This window comes from Schistocerca nitens, chromosome 1, assembly GCF_023898315.1.
Source record: "Schistocerca nitens isolate TAMUIC-IGC-003100 chromosome 1, iqSchNite1.1, whole genome shotgun sequence".
Classification (NCBI taxonomy): Eukaryota; Metazoa; Arthropoda; class Insecta; order Orthoptera; family Acrididae; genus Schistocerca; species Schistocerca nitens.
This window is the reverse complement of record NC_064614.1, coordinates 454398976-454424231: the sequence shown is the minus strand read 5'-3', so window position 1 is coordinate 454424231 and position 25256 is coordinate 454398976. Positions and strand designations below refer to the sequence as shown.

At 36.9% G+C, this 25256-nt stretch overlaps 1 protein-coding gene across 1 annotated transcript in view; it reads right to left on the bottom strand.

Moving 5' to 3' along the window:
- Positions 1-22849, bottom strand: part of LOC126251624 (uncharacterized) — a 71241-nt gene extending 48392 nt beyond the window's left edge. The window contains exon 1 of the mRNA XM_049952170.1: positions 21766-22849. Within this exon, the coding sequence (XP_049808127.1) occupies positions 21766-22697 (932 nt within the window). The 5' untranslated portion in view covers positions 22698-22849. The remainder of the gene's footprint in view (positions 1-21765) is intronic.
- Positions 22850-25256: the final 2407 nt, after the last annotated feature.

The following is a 25256-nucleotide window of genomic DNA, read 5'->3' as shown; positions in this document are numbered from 1 at the left end:
GAACCTATCAGCAACATCTTGTTTTGGTTTTGTTTTGCTTTAGGGTGCAAAAAACAACTGGGGTCATATGCACCAAAGTCAAAGCTATGGAACACGAAGACATAAAAGGAGTTAAAAAACAATTAAATGTCAGTCCAAATTAACATAACAGAAGACAGCTAAAAACAGGCATATGGAAAAGGGCTAAAAAAAGACACCATACAGAAACGGAGGTCCAAAACTAAAAATTAAATGGCCTGTGCCATATTATCAGCAACATCTTGTTTCACAACTAAATGTTAATGCAATATCAAATGTACTGCAAGTCTTTGATGAGCCTAAAGATGCCTCTGTCTGACAGTAACTCACATGTTGATGTCACATTATTTCTTTAAACACTCATTGTAAACAAATTATTCGGCTAATTTTTGAGCTGCCATTGCTTTTTCTAAAAAATGGTGACAGAACTTAATACAATACTAATGTCACAACTCAATAGTGCCATCTAGTGGTCAACTGCAAAAACTTAAAAGTAACTGTTATACACTGGCACTGAGGCACACACAATTGAAATCTGCTGACATATCCTTTTGTTAAATTTATTTTTAAAATACAAATAGGACAGCAGAAAGAACTAAAACAGTTAGTCAAGATATTCAGATCATGTTGTAAACCAGTTTCTACTCACTTGCCATGATAGAAAAAACATTCATTTAAGCGCGACTTACAGACATCTGTAAGCCACAAGCATTACATACAGGTGGATCCATGTAGAAGGCTGCCTCAGCTGCTTGTTCCTTACTGCCAGCAACTCTTCCCCCCTATTGACACATGATACTGTGCCTCAGTAGTCTCTTTCATGCATACATCCTTAGCTGCTTTGTATGCAGACTTTTTTCTCCAGAGTTTCATACATCCTTGTGCCCAGCAGACTAATACCACCTCCCCCCGTCTCCGTAGGAAAAGAAGGGAGTACGAGATGGTTTTTACTTGCTTGTCTGGAAGGTTCAAGTGTTGAATAGATTGAAAGTGACTCACAGTGTCAAAGCACATGAGGAATTTCATAGATTGAATTCATATCATCTCCTGTAGTGAATGAACTGTGAATTCATTCAATAAGTGAATCACAAGAACAGATTTGGTGAATGCCACAAATAATTTGCACATACCACAATCTAGTTAATATTTCACTAAATAATGGACTGAAAACTTAGCCTGCATTATAGTTCTTTCCATATGTCGACAGTTATCAAATTAGTTTGGGCTTCTTTAATAACTGGGTTGGTGACTGTATATACCTTTTTCAAATTGCAATTTGTTAAGAACCAAGGGTCACTACACTCTGCTTTTTGCAAATTCCAGATGGCCTCATTGCTCATGGTAAGTTTGTGGAAGTGTGCTCCATTTAGAGCGAAGCAATGGTATGTGACGGATGTCAGTAGGGTGGCCTAATGCATCATGAGCAGCTTTCATAGTCTAGCAGATGATGGCTCGCTGCATTAAGCACAATGCATGGGTATTGGACTCATCTTAAAGGCACCTGTTATCAGCCTAATTCACTCATGATGCACCAGATCAATGTGGTACCTAGCCAACGTATAAGCTGCAAACCCATAACCAAGTCAGGGCTGCACTTAGACATTGCAAAACTCGGACTGATTCTGTTTGTTGTTCATCATGACCTGCAGCTAAAATTTTAGAGCTTTTATCCTTAAGTTGGAGTAAGTAACACAACAGATGATGAATGAATACCCTTGAGAGATAAATTAGTGAAGGGAGCAGAGGATCAAACAGGGAAAAAGAAAAAGCCCAGCAGAAACTTATGGATAAAACATAAGATATTGAATCTACTTGATGAAAGAAGAAAACATACAAATGTGGCTGGCAAAATGGAATATGGATATCTACAAATGAGAGTGACAGGAAATGCAAAATAGCAAAGAAGGTGTGGCTATAGGAGATATGCAAGGATATAGAAGCATTTATGACTAGGGGAAAGATAGGTGCTGGCTATAAGAAGATTGAAGACATATTTGGAGAAAAGAGGAACAGCTGTATACTGTCCTAGCATATAAGTGATGTCAGTGCAATAACTATGGTAGTAATTTGAACTAACAACTGTTAACAGATGTGCAGTTGGCTAGTCAGTTCTGAGCAGGCAGTGTTAAGTAGAGGACATGTGATACTACTGTGTCAATCGTGTTGTGTAACAAATCACAATGGCGTAAAATCTCTAAATTGCTCAGAATGTTTTGAAAAAGAGAATAGTGTGTACAAAGTTAGTCCTGTACTCCTTGACTCTTGAACAAAATCAACCAAGTGCGAATGTCTGCCACAGCTTGATTAGATCCAAAACACAAGCAATTCCTTTTTGGCAAAATTCATCACAGTTGATGAGACTGTGTTACTAATATGAATCTACCATAAAAGAGCAGAAATTCGCATGGAGGGTCAACTCTTTGGTGCCATAACCAACATTCAAGTCAATGTGACATACAAGTTGAATATCCCAGAGAAGGATTTTTCTGACAGTTTAACATGGTTGTAAGGATGTTCTATGCATTGTACTCAGGGTGACGATACACACGTGCCTGCACGTAGAACACCTGAAGCATTAAAATCACTGCTTTAACATGTCTATTTTTTGTTAATCCAGTCTCTAAAAACCTTTTGGACTAATGGGGTATGAATATCGAGAGCTCAGACGGCAAGCCAGTACCAAGAAAAAGAAGGGAAAGCTGAAAGTTGGAACAAATATATAGAAGGGCTATATATGGGGAATTAATTTTAAGATAATATTATAGAAAGGAAAGAAGTAGATGAAGATGAGTTGGGAGATATGCTCTTATAAGAAGAATTTGTCAGAGCATGGAAGACCTTAGTCAGCGCAAGGCCCCTTGAGTAGACAATGTTCCCACAGAATTATTGAGATCCTTGAGAGAATTACCAATGACAAAGCTATTCCACTGGGTGCGAAAAATATACAAGTCAGACAAAATATCTTCAGACTTCAAGATGAATGTAATAATTCAAATTCAAAGGAAGGCATGTGTTGACAGGTGTAAATATTCCCAAAATATCAATTAAATAAATCATGCTTGCAACATACTGATGGAAATTATTTACAGAAGAATAGAAAAACTGGTAGAAGCTGATCTTGAGGAAGATCAGTTTGGGTTCAGGAAAAATGCAGGAACACGCAAGGCAGTAAGTACTAACCATATGACTTATCTTAGAATACAGATTAAAGAAAAGCAAACCTAAGTATATAGTACTTGTAGATTTAGAGAAAGTTTTTGACAATCTTCATTGGAATGCACCCTTTGAAGTTCTGATGCTGGTAAGGATAACATACTGGCACTACAAGGTTATTTACAACTTTTGCAGAAACCAGACTGAGACAGGGCTGCACCCTATACCTGATGTTATTCAGTCTGTACATTTAGCAAGCAGTGAAGGAAACCAAGGAGGAATTGGGAAAGGGCATTAAAATTCAGGTAAAACCTTAAGACTTGTTGATGACACTGTAATTATGTCAATGACAGCAAAGGCTTGGAAGAGCAGTTGAATAGAGTGGATAGTGTCTTGAAAAGAGTTTATAAGATGAATATCAACAAAAGTAAAACAAGGGTAATGGAATGTAGTCTAAATAAATCAGGTGATGCTGAGGGACTCAGATTAGGAAATGAGGCACTGCAAGTAGTAGATGAGTTCTTCTATTTGGTTAGCAAACCAACTGATTATGTTCGGATGAGAGAGGATATAACGTGCACAGTGGCTATAGCAAGAACAGCGTTTATGAAGAAGAGGTATTTGTTAAAATTTAATATAAATTTAAGTGTTAGGAAAACTTTTCTGAAAGTATTTGTTTGGAGTGTAGCCTTTAAGGAAGTGAAATGTGGGCTATGAACAGTTCAGAAAAGGAGAGAACAGAAGCTTTTGAAATGTGGTGCTACAGAAGTATGGTGAGGATTAAATGGGTAAATTGATATGCAATGAGAAGTTACAGAATCTAATTGGGGGGAAAAATTATGACAAAATTTGATTAAAAGAAAGAATCGGTTGATACAACATATCCTTAGACATGAAGGAATGGCCAGTTTGATAATAAATATGCAATGTGTTGGGTTAAAATTTTAGAGAGACCACAGGATCAATACATTTGAATGGATGTAGGTTGCAGTAGTTATTCGAAAATGAAGAGACTTACATAGAATAATGCTGCACGGAGAGCTGCTTCAAACCAGTCTTGAGACTGATCATCATCATCATCATCATCATCATCATCATCATCAAGTTCTTTAGGCATCAGCAATGTCAGTCTCTGATGTGTACAGACAACAGTAGCTAACCAAATTTTAAAACTGAGAATAGGGTCCCTCATTTGGAGTTTAGGTGCATTAAAAACTCAATGCAAATAGTTACAATTAACAGAAACTGTTTTCTCTGACGAGAATTTAATTTCACTACTATCTGCCCACTTCCCCAGTCTTGTAAAGCTAGATTACCAGGTGGCAATGTGAAGTGGAAAATAGAGAACTCTTTCAGAAATAGAGAGCACTAACTGGATTCCTCAGTGTGAGTATTATTCTGTTGATCTCTCGTGTAAACAATTTGACACTTAAAATGGACCACTGAGAGCTCATTCTGGTGCTTAAACTGGTGACAGAACATGAGCCATGTGGAATTTGAAGTAACATTTAGACAGGAAGAACTATATGAATAAAAGGAGAGGACACTTTAAGCAATGTACCTTGCATGGCCTTCTGTATATCTTCCTCTAGTTGCGTCAGATTATCAGTAATTGATTGATCTCTCTTGAATCCACACTGTTGACAACTAGAAGCTTCTTGTTTTCTAGAACACGTGTTAGTCATTGGCTGACCATGCACACCAATAGGTGTGAAACTATGTAGCTAAAAAGTGCCACCCTGTGGTAAATACTCTGAGAAGGGCATTCCTCATCTGTTTCCGGGGGGGGGGGGGGGGGGGGGGGGCGCAAGAATTGCTTTCACCAATAAAAAATTAGAGGATGATTTGCTTTGGCAAGTAAGCCTTCAAAGCATGTTTTACTGAGGGCACTACCTGGAGCCACAGACCTGATTTTAGATTACTTGAGGTCTGGCATGGACTAAGGCAATTTTACTTTTCATTGTTGTTGGAAGCAAAATTCCATCTGCCTATCTCTGTGATTTCTCTGTGGTGATGAGTGGCTGGATCCATCCTAATTGTGGTGACATCCTACCACTGCCCAGGCAATGTCTACAGTGCTTGTGTTGTTGGCTCCCTTGTGGGGATACGGCTGGTATTGGCCCTCTGGAACATACTGGAAATGCTCCTGGAGACTTCTCAAATTTTTGCAGAACTTTTTGTTTTCTTTTTTATAAGTGTGTAGGAACTGAGGAACTTCTGGTAGTTCTTTATGATTGGTCTTTTTTCATCCCTTGCAACTTGAAATTCTGTCAGCTTCTGAGTGGTCAGTCTGCACTTGAGCATTTACCACACTCCTCAACTCTCCATCATTGCAGTGGCAATTGTGCCACCAAACGATAGACTGCCTTCTGAGCCAGCCTGTAGACTCTGGCATGGAAGCATCATTGTGGTGGATCAAGGTTGTGACAGGGAGCTCTGTGTACCAACGATTTTGGAGGCTCCCTTTTGGTTGCTGCTTTGTCTTTCAACTCTGTTCAGTTGAAGTTTTTGCCTCTGCTATGATATGGTTTAAGACCTGTTCTGTTTAGAACATCTGTTCCCTATTCTGCAACTTTTGCTTTGAACGTGGGTGAAAGAGTAATATTTACTTTTGACTTTATCTTATTGCAATAAATGATTAAGCCATGTATGATTGCTAGTACCTTGTTTGGTTTTTGTTTGGAGAAGACTGAATTTTTCAGTAGGTACATAGAATAATCTATGTGATGTTGAATTAGCTCTGGAGGCCAATCTCACAGCAACAGGTTTGAATGAATTTGGGCAGATTTGTGGCTGCTGCATCTTACACTATTCCTTCACCTCCATGTACAATATTTGTTCATAAGTTTGATTTATTGTATCTTATTCTCCTCTACTCCATAACAGATGGTTATCGGATCACAAAAGGGATGAGAGGTAGCTCTTGTTCCAGCTTCATACATTTACCACATTTTATGCAGTTAGGCAGGTCATTACACACCACACACCAAGCCAATTTGGCCAATGTGCTGATATTTATAGCAATATAATGATTGATCAATGTAGGGATATACTATAATACAATGATCTTCTGCTTTCACATATTCTAGTAACACTGGCAAGCTGAATGTGTGTATGAAATCAGCTTATTCTCTAGTTCCTCGTTCACTCAACTTTCTTAGTTTCAGCACACAACAATTTTTTGACTTCTCTTTCAGCTCATGGCAACTGACATTACATTATAACATGTTGTAGCTCCTTTACTGTAATAAAATGTTTAAGGTTTCCCAGTTTGTAAAGGACACACTCCCTCACTACTTTCACCCAGTACATGAGATGCCTGTTGTGCTAAGAATACTTCAATTAGTACAGTACTATGAAGCATCCTTTTCACTCAGATCTTTATAAACATGTAAAGGAAAACATTGTGTGATATGTTCTTGTTATCTAATATTCTGACAATTTGTCAATAGGATGACTTCAGTGTCAGGCCTCCTCTGGTTGGTGGGTGTTAGTATTCCATAGAGCACAAACAAAATCCTGGCAATGGTATTATTTGAATTTCAAGATCAATTTCTATCCAACATGACCCATGGGAAATACATTCCAATTCAAGCAGAGCCCAATGAGTATACCAGAATATGTAGATACAATTGGAAATTTGCTCTGATACAGGACTCTACCACAGATTTCTTGCTTTTCATATACAGTCGTTTTAACCATTACGCTATTTAAGCACACCTTCAGGCCTGACTCAAACTTTCACTGTAACTGTTTTTTCCATATATGATTTCTGAACACCAATACCAGAGGTTGCTCTCTAGAGTATGTGTGAACAGCACCACTGGGGAATGGAGTTGGAATACTGTGGCTTACCCTGCCTCAATGAGTATATCTGAAATGAATCAAGGGCAGTGAAATGAAATGAATGAATTGATGCGGATGAAATCAATGAAATGCTATGACACAGGAAAGGCTATCACTGCAAAACTTTCAGGTATGCTACACCAACACAAACTTCCAGTGTCATTACATCCAGGTTCAACGTATCCTAACAGTTTGCACTGATTTTCAAGTCAGTCAATGATTTCATTTCATTCAACGGTTTCTCCCCATCAATCTATTCATTTCATAATAAGAATGAGGTTTGGTATGTTTCTCTTCAACACTCATCCACCTTATTGACAGTTTATTTGTTTATATATACAGACTTTTACCATCCTTGCGATACAGATAGATAAGTCAAGAACTTTGATCTCCATAACAAACCAGTTCCACCTTTATGACTAAGGTGGGTTCCTGAAGCATTCCCAGAGTCTACAGTTGTATACAACTGGTTGTGCTGACCAGCCTCCAGCTTGAGATCCTCATGTTCATCAAACCAAAACTCAGCCAACAAAGGCTAAACTCTTTAAACTGCACACAATTTATTGTTAATCAGGAGATGTGTAGCTTCTGCAGGCTAAGCCATGGAATGGACATGACAAGCAATCTTACTTGCAGTTTAAGTCTGTCAGGAAATATGCCTGAAGTCATCAACCTGTCACAAAAATACGTCAAAGGTGGATCTATCAAGGTAGCTCATATCTTTGTCTATATTTCTCTAACTAATGGCTGTTAGTAGTGTAACCTATGTCTTCTTAATTAAATGTAATGTATGTGTACTTGTTTATTTGCAGGTACAATGTTTGCTGCCAACATACTCTTTTAGGTTTTTTCATTTTCATTATCTGTGTAGTCTTTTCATAAAGTGCTTTGCAAGTAGCCTTTGCCTCATGGTCCAGTGAGGAATCAGACTGTTGTCCTGTATTCTGGTGAGGGAGGTCTTTGACAAGCCCCGTACCACATAATGGAAGAGACCGTGGAATTCTAGAAATTCAAAACAAAATCAAAAGAACATCCAGTTAATCACCCATCCTACAAATTACAGGATTATCTCTAAATTCAACAACTGACTGTTGCTGTTGCTGTTATCAGGACAGGAAGAACTGTTAACAGGGATCTGTCAAAAATGTAATGTAACTTTTGTTGTATGATTAAAATCTGTTCAGCAACAGCTAATTACTAAACAGTTTCTAATAGTTAATTTTATTTGTTTCAGCTTCAATTTTTCGGTATCCCTAAAGGTTCTCCTTCATGATGAGATTTACAGAGCACAATGAATAAATCAAGGGAATGAGAGATTTTATCACATTAAATCCTTGTGTTCCGTTCATAGACTGAGGTGCAATCTCCCGCAGTCTCTCCGCGAAGCGAATTCTTTCTGTGTGACTATGTGGTAGTTAGTACACATAAGGTAAATACCTTGAATCACTATGAGGAAGAAATATGGGTGGACTTCTCACAGAATCACGTTGCAGACAGTTCGTTGTGTCAAAGTTTGCAACTATTTCAATCAAATGTAATACAGATGATAGAGACAAAGACAGACTGACTATCACCGAGTGAGGTGACATAGTAGTTAGCACTCTGGACTCTCAAGAAAAATAAAAACCATATACCAATGTGAAGGAATATCATACACAATAAAAAGACTTCTTTTAAAAATAATCAAAATCTATTCCATGGAAATCAGTTAAATATACAGGGTTAACCCGAACTCCTCCGAAAAACTTTCGGAGATGGCAGTATGTACGAAAGTAAGGAAAATATGTCCGGTAAATACGGATTCTTAAGTGCATACCTTAAGAGCTGTAAGCACTGTTTCATCTTCGCCACTGTGAAACATATTTCTTCTACAGAACAAGTTCTCATAGCTCTTAAGGTATGCATTTTAAAGCCCAGTATACTATCACCTCTGTAAGTTTGTCAGTGGGGTTCTGTTTTACCCTGTATTTAGCAAAGAGGAGTAAGGAGACCTCCACAAAGAGTTAGAGAAACAAATAAATGATGAAGTCCCACAACATGATGCCACTGACAGATTTTTAATGTGAAAGTAGTACAATAATTAAAGAATAATTCATCAGGGGGAATGTTTGTTCATGATACAAGAAGTCACATGTTGGCAGACTTTACTGAGAAGATCATCATATTTGTCCTTAACTGATTCTTGCAGGAGATACCAGATAGAAAATGGTCTTGGCTAAGTTTAAAAGGAGCTAAAAATGAAACTGACTACATTTTACAAGTTTTGAACAGCAACTAAACAGACAAGTGAGATCCAGAGTAAAAATACACACAAAGCTAGAAGGGAACAAATTCATCAGGGAAGAAATTTTATATAGATAAAAGTTTTCAATTCAATTTAATTTATTGCTCATAACACGTAATTTTAAATGCATGTGCAGGTCTTCAGTCCAGAGACTGGTTTGATGCAGCTCTCCATGCTACTCTATTCTGTGCAAGCTGCTTCATCTCTCAGTACCTACTGCAACCTACATCCTTCTGAATCTGCTTAGTGTACTCACCTCTTGGTCTTCCTCTACGATTTTTACCCTCCATGCTGCCCTCCAATACTAAATTGGTGATCCCTTGATGCCTCAGAATATGTCCTACCAACCGATCCCTTCTTCTAGTCAACTTGTGCCACAAATTTCTCTTCTCCCCAATTCTATTCAGAACCTCCTCATTAGTTATATGATCTACCCATCTAATCTTCAGCATTCTTCTGCAGCACAACATTTCGAAAGCTTCTATTCTTCTCTGAACTATTTATTGTCCATGTTTCACTTCCATACATGGCTACACTCCATACAAATACTTTCAGAAAAGACTTTCTGACACTTAAATCTATGCTCAATGTTAACAAATTTCTCTTCTTCAGAAACACTTTCCATTGCTAGTCTACATTTCCTTTCTACTTCAACCATCATTGGTTATTTTGCTCTGCAAATAGCAAAACTCTTCTACTATTTCAAGTGTGTTATTTCCTAATCTAATTCCCTCAGCATCACCCAATTTAATTTGACTACATTCCATTATCCTCATCTTGCTTTTGCTGATGTTCATCTTATATCCTCCTTTCAAGACACTGTCCATTCTGTTCAACTTTTCTTCTTGGTCCTTTGCTGTCTGACAGAATTACAATGTCATCGGAAAACCTCAAAGTTTTTATTTCTTCTCCATGGATTTTAATACCTACTCCAAATTTTTCTTTTGTTTCCTTTCTTTATTGCTTGCTCAATATACAGACTGAATAACATCAGGGATAGGCTACAAGCCTGTCTCACTCCTTTCCCAACCACTGTTTTCCTTTCATGCCCCTAGACTCTTGTAACTGCCATCTGGTTTCTGTACAATTTTACCCCTGCCACCTTCAGATTTTGAAAGAGAGTATTCCAGTCAACATTGTCAAATGCTTTCTCTAAGTCTACCAATGCTAGAAACGTATGTTTGCCTTTCCTTAAACTATTTTCTAATATAAGTGGTACGCTCAGTATTGCCTTACACATTCCAACATTTCTATGGAATCCAAACTGATCTTCCCCGAGGTCAACTTCTACCAATTTTTTCCATTCATCTGTAAAGACTTCGTGTTAGTATTTTGCAGCCGTGACTTATTAAACTGATAGTTCGGTATTTTTCACGTCTGTCAACACCTGCTTTCTTTGGGATTGGAATTATTTTATTCTTCTTGAAGTCTGAGGGTATTTCGCCTGTCTCATACATCTTGCTCACCAAATGGTAGAGTTTTGTCAGGACTGGCTCTCCCAAGGCTGTCAGTAGTTCTAATGGAATGTTGTCTACTCCCGGGGCCTTGTTTCAACTTAGGTCTTTCAGTGCTCTGTCAAACTCTTCACGCAGTATCATATCTCCCATTTCATCTTGATCTATGTCCTCTTCCATTTTCATAATATTGTCCTCGAGTACATCGCTCTTGTATAGACCCTCTATATACTCCTTCCACCTTTCTACTTTGCTTAGAATCACAATTATGGATACATTCTGCGTGTGTGAGATACATTAATGCAAAAACTGTGTTTTCATGCGAATGTGGTCAGGGAAGTTGTAATGGATTTAACGCTATGTTAGTCGCTTACGCTACCGGACATGAAATTAATGTGTTACAAAGTGTGTTGTATGAATTGCAAAGTGCTAAAAAAACAATAAAAGTCCTGAAAGTAAAGCTTCGTGAATGTGAATTGAATGGAGTATCATCACTTAACACAAACTCCTTTCCTAAAACGAGTGTAAATTTTAAAAAATACGAACTAAAAGCTACTAAAAAGATCGCTGTACAAAACAGATACAATGCTCTGGAACTATGTGATGAAATAAAATCTTGTGGCGAGAGAGTGGAAGAAGTAAGTGTCGTGAGAACTGAATGTAAACAAGCCTCAAAAAGTTCGTTACACCTAACATACAAGCAACTGTTAACAAAAACCTCGAGCGAAAACTTAACAACTCAGCCCATAATGTGCTCAAAACGTTAAAATCGGTTAATGATATAATACATAGAGACTGTGAAAAGAAAGAAGACCGTATAATAGACTGCAAAACTTCGGAAGACTTGAGCACAACAAATAATGCTTTTACTGTATATATACTTGCAGACAGTCTCGGAAAAAGACTGGCAGAAACCCTATATAACTCAGGATGCAGTGTTACTAGTGTAATAAAGCCTGATGCTCCACTGAAAGAGATCGTCAATAACTGCGAAAATCTGAGTACCAAGATAAAGAAAAATGATTGTGTTCTAATCCTAGGGGGCAGAGTAGACGTCCGCTGCAATCATGTATTATCAGCAAGACGAGCGCTAAGAGAGACTCGAAAAGCTCAAAAATGTACATGTGATAGTAACCAGCATTCCATACGATTTTTTAAAGAAATATCGTGTTAACGAAGAAATTAAAAAAATCTAACAGACTGCTTCACAAAATAACAAAGTGCTACCCAAATTCAACATTTGTCCAGCTAGATTTCAGAAAACAACATTTCATAAACAGTGGAGATCTTCTAAATAGAGCAGGACAACTGTATGTCTGTGCTCAAATTATGAAAACAATAAATAATATCAATGATCAACACAAACTGCCTGGTATCCTCACCATAGCAGTAACTGAGCAAATGGAAATTTGCAAGGAAACATCTAAGACGAGAGAGATATTTAACATATCGGTACCAGTATCTGAAGGAGTGGTAGAATATGGGGTACCAGCAGAAATGTCAGGAACATCCAGCAGAGTTGAAGAGGAAACAATTTCTTCAGATGAGAAAGCCTACAAACCTAGTGTAAACTCGTGTGCACCTGAAACCTCCAAGGATGAAGCTGTCAGCACATTCGACACACTTGATGCCTCATGCTCACTTGTAACTAGGACTGCAACCACACCAACAGCCAAGAACCATTCTACTAGATCCAGAAACTCATCAGCTGCTCTGCAGACATCTCAAAGGAAGAGCCTCAGGATAAGAAGAGCTGCTGTGCGTAGTGACTATTTTTTATGGGATCTTCGCAATTCGAAGAAGAAGAAAAGGCAGAATATTTACAGTGTCAGTAGCAAGAAAGTACAAAGGTAAATAGTGCAGCAAATCCACTACATGAAACTTTAACAGTTGTATACCAAAATGTGCAGGGACTAGAAAGTAAATTAGCTGAAATAGAAGTTCTATTAACTGACTATCTAAAAGACATTAACGTACTATGCGTAAGTGAGCACTGGGTAAAAGAAATGCAAGTGTCTAGCATCATTATTCCAAATTTTGAAATGATTAGCAAATTTTGTAGAATCAACCATAAAGGGGGTGGGACATGTATTTATGTTAGGACAGGGATAGAATCAAAAGAAATTAAATGTAAACTAAAATGCATAGAAAAAGATTTTGAATATAGTATATGTGAGCTAACCAAATTAAAAATTACTATTGTGTGTTTGTACCGATCACCATTGGGCAACTTTGCCATTTTTATGGAAAACCTTGAGAAACTACTGAATGAACTTAAACGTAATGTAATTGTTCTTGGTGATTTTAATGTTAACTTTAAGAATGAATGTAGTAAACAACAGCAACTGTGCAATCTGTTTTTGTGTCATAATATGCTAGCAACTGTAAATGAAGTTACCAGACGCAGAAATATGTCTGAAAGTATAGTAGATCAAGTATTTATAAACAAGGACAAGTGTGAATATAACACTGAAGTAACTGACACTGGTTTCTCGGATCACAAGGGTATCAAATTGAGTTTAAATGTCACATCTTACAAGGACCCTGTTATCAATAACAATTACAGAGAAAGGAGATTTATAAATGATGACTGAATAAGAATTTTTAATTACATTCTGGAAAATAACAACTGGGGTAGTGAATCAAATGGTGATGTCGACACAAAGTTTGACTCATTCCTTGACAGCTACAAACACTGCTTCGATGTTGCCTTTCCTATAAAAAGAGTCAAAACTAAACATAAAACCAAAACATGGGTTACACAGGGGATTAGAAAGTCATCAGACACTCTCAGAAAGTTAAATAAATCAGCCAGGAAGAATGTAGCACTGAAATCACATGTGAAATGTTATAGAAGCCTGTACAAGAAAGTAATAATTGCAGCTAAGAAGCTTGATAATGATTCATATATTGAGAAAGGTAACAAGAAAATGAAGTCAACTTGGGAGGTAATAAATAAAAATATAAGTAGACACAAAAGAAAAGATAACAGCTTTGTCATTAAAAGTGGGGGTAAAACTGTTAAGGACCCACTTCAGATTGCCAACATATTTAACAAACATTTCACAAATATAGCCATAAATTTAATTAAAACTAAATGCAATTCCAATAGCAAGGTAAAAATCCCCATGAATGACATGACAATGTTCCTTTATCCATTAACTGAATCAGAGGTACTAAATGCTATAAATAAGTTAAAAAATAAAATGTCATGTGGGTGTGATGGGATTCCTGACAAAGTCATTAAGCAAAGTGCAAGAAACATAGCCTCACATCTCACTGAAATTATAAATGAATCTTTTAAGACAGGGGTGTTTCCATCAAAACTTAAAATGTCAACTATAAAGCCACTTTACAAGAACGGTGATAGGCCTTTATCAATGTTGTCAGGTTTCTCAAAAATAATAGAAAGGATAATTTATCATAGACTATACAAATTTCTTATGAAGAATAGAATATTGGTTAATGCGCAAAATGGTTTCTGTAAAAATAAATCAACTAAAACAGCTATCTTCAATTTTTTGCAACTTGTTCTAAATTCCATAAATAGAAAGGAATTAAATTGTGGATTGTTTTTAGACTTACCAAAGGCCTTTGATGTCATCGACCATAAGTTACTGCTTAGGAAGTTATATGCCTATGGGATACATGGAGTTGCCCACAAATGGTTTGAATCATATCTGTCGGACAGGTATCAGAAGGTGGAGATGAGCCATGCAGATAGGACATATTCATCAAGATTCGAGAGAGTTTTGTACGGAGTACCCCAGGGATCTGTATTAGGGCCATTACTGTTTTTAATATTTATCAATGACCTACCAAGTCAACTATCTGAAGCAGAGGCAGTACTGTTTGCTGACGATACAAGTTTGTTTGTTAAAGCAAATAGTGAAGCTGACTTACAGAAAAAAGTCACATTAGCAACAGACGAAGCAGACAGATGGTTTAATAAAAACAGACTCATTGTGAATGCCAGAAAAACAATGTGGATCAACTTCAGACATATTACAAATAAAATAAAAACTAACCTTACAGCAGAACTGGGTAAGTGTAAGATTGAACAAGCATCATACACTAAATTCTTGGGAGTATGGTTTGATGAACACTAGAATGGGAAAAGCATGTAATATCATTGAACAAAAAATTAAGTCAAACATGTTATATACTTAGAATGCTTAAAAGCTCATGTAATATTAAAACAGTGTTATGTGTTTATTTCTCATTCATGCACAGTTTATTAAGATACGGTGCACAGTTTTGGGGGAACAAGAGTCTAACAAAACATTCATTTAGACTACAAAAGAAGGCAGTCAGAATAATAAAAGGTATAGGATATAGAGACTCTTGTCGGCATGCTTTCAAAGAATTAAAAATCATGACACTACTATCCTTATACATATAGGAAAGCGTATGTTTCTTAAAAGAAAACGAGGAATTTTCTACATTAAACAGAGAATTTCACAACTACGAAACAAGGAATAGGAATGATTTCCACAGAGAAACTCATAAAACAGCAATGTATCACAAAAGTGTACTATACCAACCCAAAATCCTCTACAGTGCTCTCCCCAAAGAACTAAAAATAACAACAGAAATGCAAATATTTAAAAGACAATTAAAAAACATGTTATTGAGTAACAGTTTTTACAGTACTGAAGAGTTTATGAATCATTAACAATAAAAGTGCAGTTAATATTTCCCTGACATAATAAATATGTGTAATTGCTCACATTTAAATACTTACTGTTTCTATGAAAGTGTGAAACAGTGTTAATGCAAGAATGGAAATAATCTTTGTTGTGAGAACCACGAGCTTTTTTTTTTTTTTTTGGGTACATTGTTATCCTACTTGTATATTTTTATGTTAATGTTCTTATAGTTCTATTAAAATTGTAATGTCTAAGTGATAAGTAAATTCAATTATACATTTTCATGTACATGTATTTTAAATTGCAATGTTTATTGACAAGTCCTATGTCATTCTGATGATGTACCACAAGGACGCTAATAAATTGAATTGAATTTCCCTTCTTTGTTTAGAACTGGGTTCCATCTGAGCTCTTGATATTCATACAAGTGGTTCTCTTTTCTCCAAAGGTCTCTTTAATTTTCCTGTAGGCAGTGTCTATCTTACCCGTAGTGACATATGTCTCTACATCCTTATAAACTCGTCCTCTAGCTATCTCTGCTTAGCCATTTTGCACTTCCTGTCGATCTAATTTTTGAGTGTTTGTATTCCTTTTAGCCCGCTTCATTTACTGCATTTTTATAATTTCTCCTTTCATCAATTAAATTCAATATTTCTTTTGTTACCCAAGGATTTCTACTAGCCCTCGTCTTTTTACTTACTTGATCCCCTGGTGCATTCACTATTCCATCTCTCAAAGTTACCCATTCTTCTTGTACTGTATTTCCTTCCCCCATTATTGTCAATTGTTCCCTAATGCTCTCCCTGAAACTCTCTACAACCTCTAGTTCTTTCCGTTTATCCAGGTCCCATCTCCTTAAATTCCCTCCTTTTTGCAGTTTCTTCAGTTTTAATCTGCAGTTCATAACCAATAGATTGTGGTCAGAGTCCACATCTGCCCCTGGAAATGTCTTACAATTTAAAACCTGGTTCCTAAATCTCTGTCTTATCATTACAAAATCTACCTGAAACCTTCCAATATCGCCAGGCCTCTTCCATGTATACAACCTTCTTGCATGATTCTTGAACCAAGTGTTAGCTATGATTAAGTTATGTTCTGTGTAAAATTGTACCAGGCGGCTTCCTCTTTCATTCCTTACCCCCATTCCATATTCACCTACTACTTTTTCTTCTCTTCCTTTTCCTACTATCAAATTCCAGTCACCCACGACTATTAGATTTTTGACTCCCTTCACTATCTGAATAATTTCTTTTATCTCATGATACATTTCATCAATCTCTTTGTCATCTGCGGAGCTAATTGGCATATAAACCTATACTACTGTGGTAGGCATGGGCTTTGTGTCTGTTTTGGCTACAATAATGCATTCACTATGCTGTTCGTAGTATTCATTTGTAAACCTACTCCTGCATTACCCCTATTTGATTTTGTTTTTATAACCTTGTACTCATCTGAGCAGAAGTCTTGCTCCTCCAGCCACTGAACTTCACTAATCCCCACTATATCTAGCTTTAACCTATTGATTTCCCTTTTTAAATTTTCTAACCTACCTGCCCGATTAAGCGATCTGACATTCCACACTCCGATACATAGAACGCCAATTTTGTTTCTCCTGATAATGATGTCCTCCTGAGTAGTCCCTGCCTGGAGATCCAAATGGGGGACTATTTTACCTCCAGAAAATTTTACCCAAGAGGACACTATCATCATTTAACCATACAGTAAAGCCTCATGCCCTCAGGAAAAATTACAGCTATAGTTTCCCCTTGCTTTCAGCCGTTCGCAGTACCAGCACAACAAAGTCGTTTTGGTTGATGTTACAAGGCCAGATCAATCAATCATCCAGACTGTTGCCCCTGCAACTACTGAAAAGGCTGCTGCCCCTCTTCAGGAACCACACATTTGTCTGGCCTCTCAACAGATACTCCCCGTTGTGGTTGCACCTACGGTACGGCTATCTGTATCACTGAGGCACACAAGCCTGCCCACCAACGGCGAGGTCCATGGTTCGTGGGGGGGAGTTTCTAGAATATACATGGCATAAACTGTGAGAATACTGTGTCTAATGAATAGGGGTAAGTAAAGCATGTTAGATCATACATACTACACAGTTGTATATTACACAGACATAGATGAAAGGGGCAGTTACTTAACAAAAGTAGTCAAGTAAAAAGCTGTAAACCTTGCACATACAAGGGGAGAACAGGAAGAAAATCTCACATGCAATAAGACAGCTAACAAGTAGTGTTCCCACCTGAATTGCGCAGGTGGGAACTGTCACTGCAATATATCTTATGTTCCTGTAACCTCCTGGCCTCAGCCTTCAATAATCACTGACCTTCATCCATGTATCCACTTCCCTGTTCCCACTCCAGCATTACACAGGCTCCTATGCCACCTGCACATCTAATCTTTTTACTTCTGTTTCTTTTCTGGCACTCCCCCACCCCCCCCCCTACCCCACCTGTATCTAGCTGCCCTACCCTCTCCCATAAGCAGCACTTTTCCGTGCGCGCGCTTGAAAAAGACCTTTTGGCCAAAAGCTTATTTGTTTAGCAGTTGTTTTGTTGTACCTGTCTGCGAGTAAATGACTCCACTATAAGGTAAGAAGCAGTCTACCCTTTCCATAATATTGTCATTCTTCCATCTTGGATTTTCCATTGTTTGATTTTGTTTCTCTCTAAAAATGGTTAAAGTTGGAGACATAATAATACATAAACTTTCAAATTGCTTCAGAACGTTTGCAGAGGAAGGTAAGTTACAGAACTAGACAGTACTTTAATTATTCAACTTCACAGCAAAAGGAACATACAAATAAATTCATCAAACTCAATTGCAAAATATTCACTAAAACTATCAAGATGATCTTACTCCACAGAAAAAAATATTACAATGAACTTTTCAGATTCTGATCCCTCCCATCAACTATAAAAGCAAATGAAGTTCTGATGACTAATCTTTATGATGGATACGAAAAAAACGGGTAATAGTGTCTGGAACACATACTGATTTAAACACAGCATTTGACTGTCACTTGACATGATCATAAAAGAAGTAAATACACTGTGACATTGAAAATAGACTACTCAGATTATTAAAATATTATTTAAGCAATATGTTACAGATGAATCATGTAAATAAGCTGTGATCGGCAATTCTACTAATAAAAAAAGAGGAATATCTCAAGGCTCTTTTCGTGGACATCATCTGTTCAGTGTGTACATTAATAACTTTTCGAGTCCTACACATCTAAGAATATACTATATGCTGATGAAATAGAAGTTTATTCTCTCATAACATACAATTTCAAGCCATTGACTTTAAAGTACATGCAACTTGCCAAAACACAAAAACTGGTTTACAATTTTCCTTATAATACCAGTAATATAATATACAGTACTGAATAATTACATAATTAAGCAATTAATAATTTTTCTTCAAAAGTAACAAACTTTTAAGATTAACAGTTCTAAGTACTCGCTCTCTCCTGCTCAAATTTATGAATTCTTCTACTGAATAGTAACATTTCTGCACTATGTGATTCTTGAAGTTTTCCCGGCGGACATAATGTTCCATCACCTTTCGGGTGTGCACTCGGGACAGAAGAATTGTCGCTGTACCGAGTGCACACCCGAAAGATGATGGAATATTTCTGCACTAGTTTCTCATAAAAGGATGTTTTCAGTGTTTCTAAATTTATGCTGAGCAATTCTCTTCCTTTCACTGTGTTATAAATTTTCATACCCATATAATGTGGAGTTTGAGCATAAAGTTTTAAACTGTGGGTGGGCAGCATAAAATTATTTTGATTTCTGGTGTTGTAATCATCTTGAAAATGATTTGCCACAAATAAATCAGGGTTATTGTGTACATATATGTATAGTGAGGGAAAACTTAGTATACTCAGATTTTTTAGGAGTGGGCGACATGATTTTCTTCATCCTACATTGTGCATATTTCTAACGATGGTTTACCACAGTAGAGAATTTACAACGAGTATTAGATAAAACAGAGAAATGATTCAGATGAGTAGTGTCACTCAATCAGAAGTGCATACACCAGACAAAAACAGAATAAGTACTTGGCAATACTTTTTCTGACCATAGGCTAAAATCTTTCCTGTGAAGGGCACACTAATTATTCATGTGGCAAACTAGCTGACATACTTTTTTATTATATAAATTAAGAAACTGTGTGAGCAGACAGTTGTTACTCAACTCATGCTTGCTTTATTCCATTCCCATTTGCAGCATAGAATATTACTTAGGGGTGATTGCCCAGGAGCTAAATGTATTTTCAGGTGTCAGAAGCAAGGAATCAGATGTATCTCAAGATCAACTTCCAGAGGGTCCTGCAGAAACTACTTTAAATGTCTCCGGATAATGACAGTGCCTAGCCTATACATACATACATGTTTAATATATGTTAGAGGAAAAATTCAACAAAAGATGTCACGTGCATGTAAACAATAACAGAAAAGTTCACTTGTTGGATTTGCCTTCCTTGAGACTTGTTAATCCATAATAACTAAGTGCTTAAGCATTTTTTTTTTCAGTAAGTTACCACACTCAGCCTGCACAGCAACACTAAACAAACATAAGAGCTAACATACAACAAATCCTATTCAATAGAAGCATTCCTAGAAACTAAATCATAATATATGTTTGTCTCAAGTGATAAAGGAAACTCTTTGGTTCTTAAATAAGGTAGTTATTTCCTGAATGACTGATTACTCCATAAAAGTTTACTCTTGTGTAAACTTTTATGAGTCCAACTACATGAAAAATACTGAAAGGTGAATGAAGATTCTATACTATTGACAATCAGGCTACAACTAGACAAATGGAAAAGTTGACTTTGAAGTGGATATAGGGCTTTAAAAAAAAAAAATCTATACTTAAATGACCCTTGAGAAACTTGATTTAACGATGTAAGTATGCTGAAGCATATATACATCATTGCTACAGCTTTCCTCGAGTATAGTGACAAATTCAGAATTAGTACAGGAGACAGACCAGGAGATTCCATATCATCAAATCATTCTCGGCATTCCTAGAAATAATTTTCAGCCACAACACTGGGGAATTTAAAAAAGTAGGTTGAGTTTATGGAACATACCTGAACCTCTTTTGTTTTACTCATGACACTGTACAGTTTGACTCTACAACAAATAAACTTCAACAATGAAGGGAAGAATTTAATACCTTACAGTAAGTTTTAAGGTATGCCTGAACATTAACTATAATAAGATAACACTTTGGAAAGACAATCATACAAAACGAGGGCCTACAATTAGAGTGTTTTTGTATTTGGAGACTCACTGCATTGACAACAAAAGAAATAAACAGAAGAGTAAAAATGGCCTGGTGTGGTTTTGATAAACCAAATCATTTACAAAATCAAGCTTTCAATGTGTCTGAAACATGGAGTTTACAGTCTGTGTGTATCACCAGCCCTGTTTAAGGAAGTGAAGAATGGACTTCCAGTGAAAGAGTTGAGAATTGCTGCAGGACCAATGTAGATATGCATGCTTTTAATTATTAGAGGACATATGCAGCCAGACTGAATAACTAACAAACTGATGTAAATAACAAAATTATTACTTTATTGAAAAGGAAATGAACATGAGCAGTACACGTAACAAGGCAAATGGATGGGACACAAATCGTGGAAGTTCTTTGTTGGATTCTAGGAGATGATAAACGATCCACATGATGACCTATGGGAAAGTGGATAGTTGAAATTAGGCAACAAGAGCAACACAAATGTATATAGCTGTAGGTCACACTGCAGGGAAAGGTCCAAAGTGCCCAAAACAAGCACTGGATGCTGAACGACTGATGACAGTTCATGCTTATGAAATAAGTAGTGGTTGCATTGTATTCAGTAATGTTTTACCTTTAATATTTTGGTCCCTACATATCATACACTGTACAGATTATCCAATCAGAGCACTAAATCTATTGTTTAGATTATGACTTAGCTACATATTACAAGGGGGGGAAATACTTTTCTTTACACTGCAAATTTTCTTTTCATCTACAGTTACCTGGAGTATTTATTATTTCTAATAATTGATTAGAAACACATGTAGTTCTAATGTAAGTGTTTAAGAACAGCCTGACAACAGTACCAGGGGTATAACTTACTGTAAATCTGTATTGTGGTAGCTATTTAATTACACAAATATGGATGGCTGTCTTTCATTTTTGTATGTTATAATTCAGACTGCTCCTTGCAGTCTAGGAAATCTGATTGTAAATCTCTTCTCTGACGAAACAAAAATTACTATTTAAGTACTATAATTAAGCTATTTAATTGCACAGTGTTGCAAGTAAATGCTGGCAGGACACAAACATACCTATAGCAGCTGTCATCCATGAAGTACTTTGAATCTACTTTTGTCTGATTTGTCAAGTATGGTACAACATCTTCCACTGTCTTAGCCCAAGTATATAAACAAGCACTGCCGAAAATAGCGAGCCCTCCACCTCCCAAAGCAACATGAGCCTCCATTGCAGATAGCATTTCTGCGTATGTATTTGGAACAGTTCCATCAGTTGGTGGGTTGTACCGAGTACATGACAGAAATGCCAAGAACTTTCGATTATTGCTGCCTAGAGAAGACATCATTAGTTCTCTCCCAAAGTGTTCCCACAGTTCATGCGGCTTCATTTTTCGCGCTTTTTCGTGTGAAAGTTGACTGTGAAAAGTGACACAGTCTGGAGCTGATGGGTCTATGTCTGTTTCGAGTTGAAAAGTCTTACGACCAAAATTACAGTCATACAGTTTCTCTGCAATAACAGTTTGAATCAATTTAGCTCCAAGCGCTATTCTTTCGCAAGCACTTCTGATTGAATTTTCAACGCCGGCAGGAGCTTGGAATTTACCGTCGTGACCATGGCATACGATATAAAGCGGAATAACAGAAAGTGATGTTTTCCTAGGTTTGTAATGAAGTTTTAACTCTAACGTTCGTCCACAACATTCTACAACGAGTTCATTTTCTTCTAAACCTAACTCAACTAGGCATTTGAACCTAAAATTTATAATAGGCCATTGCGTTGTTTTAGACAAGCCCGAAAAATTGTTAAACTGTTTTATTTTACAGTTTTGAGGAACACACAGACTATTGTTTTTATTGGTTACTCCACCTTTAATAAGAACTACAGAATAACACAATACTTCTCCGCATTGCAGATTGGAGACAAAGATATCGTGATCTGCAATATTACAAGTACTAATCCCTGTTCCCTGCGTATTTACTTTCTCCATCTCGCAATCGAGATGCATATCCTACAAAGTCACTTATAAATGAACTCAAATTACTATCGACACATACATATTTCACATACAATAGACCCGCAGCCTTTACTACTTGTCACTTAAATTAATTGAGCCTCTCCACGCCTCCCTCCCACGAACGAAACTAATTTTGACAGACAGGGTTGCCACAATGCATAAGTAAAAGTGCACGGTCGACAAGCAATGATCTTGTCGCGCAAGAGTTTGCGCAGAAGCATCGCAGCGTGTTGACGTAAGTTCAGAGAAAATGAAAGACCTGCGCAGACGTGGAAGTTGAAGTTGGAGGTTTGAACAAAACTTCTCAGCTGTGGTTGCAGCAGATCACAACTGTACAGACCGATTGTAGCGTACGAACCGGAGATCACTGCAAATATGGGGCGCAAAATGCGTTTCAGTCAGCTGTTTATTTAGTCTAGTAGTATCTCACCTTTAATTACGCAGTAATTTTAAAATGTAGAATAAATGTCTTTGTTTCTGTCTATGAACAAAAACTTGTTAGGTCATCAGACTACCGGTTTCGGTCAGTAATGAACATCTTCAGATCTGCAGAGAAACATGGGAAAAACATAAATACAACTGGTGAATTGTCTACAGCGTAAAACAACAAAGTAGGTCATTATGAAAAGCATTACTGTCATACATGTGAAAATTGTGTGCATTAAATATGACCAGGCATACCTGCTTTAAAAATATGTCCTAATATAATGGAGCCAAAGTGGCATCATCATAAGATAAATATAAAATTAGGTCAGCATCGCCGAACATATATTAAAGTATGGCATATACTAGAGTCATCCCTTTAACAACACTACTGTTCCAAACAAAGTGCCGTACAGAAGCCACAAAATGTTTGTGTCGCAAGCTCGTCAGATGTCGCTACTGTAGGTGTAGATATATTCTCCAATAATATAATTGTACAGTATGGAATAAAAAGAAGAATACGACTGATAAAATCTGTAGTGGGCTTACCGGATGTATATATCATTACTGTAATAAAATGCAATAAATATAAAACATGACCGAGGTTAGATTGTTGAAAAGGAAAAAGTTAAGTGACAATAATTCTGAAACGCCATTGTGGTGAATTTAAACTAAAAATGTAGTGACATACATAAGAATTAGGTTATGGAGTTCAGAGAATAATATAGAAATAATGAAAGAAATAGGGAAAGAAGTCGAATGAATGTAAACAGACTGTAGTAACTAATGAGCACCCTCTGATGGTGTGACCGCCAGAATGTCGCATAGGCGAGAAGTGGCCAAAGGAACTTAACTGCCAGATTGCTCAAGTGTGTGGGATCTGTGCCAAGTAGGACTAAGAGGGGTTATTGAATGTATACAGAGAAGGGGAGTACAAATAGTCACAGGTTTGTTTGATCCAAGGGAGAGAATACAGAGATGTTGAAGGAACTGAAATGGAAGACTCTTGAAGATAGACATAAACTATTCCAAGAATGTCTGTTATCAAACTTTAAGGAACCAGATTTAAATGACGACCCTAGGAACGTATTACAATCCTTTGTGTATTGCTCACATAGTGATCTTGAGTAAAAGATTAGAATAATTACTGCACTGACAGAGGCATTCACACAATCATTCTTCCTGTGTCCATACATGAATAGAATGGGAAGAAACCCCAGAAACTGAAACAGTGGGACATACCGACTGTCATTCACCTCATGGTGGCTTGCAGGGTCTAGATATAGAGGTAGATATGGTCAGAGGAACTTAACCACCAACCGTGCAACGTGCTGTTCCAAGGGAAAAAATGATAAGACACAGTACCAGTCAATTAACAAGATTATCTAGTTAATGAAATATATTATATGAACAGAGAACGGACAAGACAACACATGAGTAATAAGCTCAATGAAGTAAGTGTATAAAGCATTCTATACCAGCTGATGACAAAGGCAAGACATACATAAAAGAGGCATTCAGTGATTGAAGTCTTACATTGTCAAACAAAGCAAAGTAGGCGTTGGACATAAAATCGTTCTGTTGACTGAGCACTTTTCTTGGCTCTTGTTTTTTCGCTTTGTAAATTTCAAGCTCCTCTAACAGATTGAGAGCATAGTCTTTTTGCACCTTATGGAGAATACACACATTGTTCTCAATGCCCCCATACAGAATGACCAGTTTCTGATTAACACAACCCCAAGGCAGTTCTGTTAAGCTGCTGTGGATGCTCTTTAAACCTTACGTTTAAAACCGACGATTTGGCCGATATAATTTTTATCACAGTTATTACAATCAATCCTGTGTATTCCAGAACTAACAAATTTATCATGTGCCATATTCAAAGTATGTTTTACTTGCAGTTTTAGGGCTTTGTTAACTTGAAAGTCACATCTAACATGAGATTTTCTGAAACATCTTGTTATTTTCTAAGACATTTTGCCATGAAATTTCACTGGAATTGTTTCCATTCATTCTCTATTGATTCTACTTTCTTGCTAAGTGTACATCTGCCTTCTTTTTATTATACTTTTCTTTAGCCTATTGTAATGGTGCATGACACCATTTACAGAAGAACCAATAGCTACT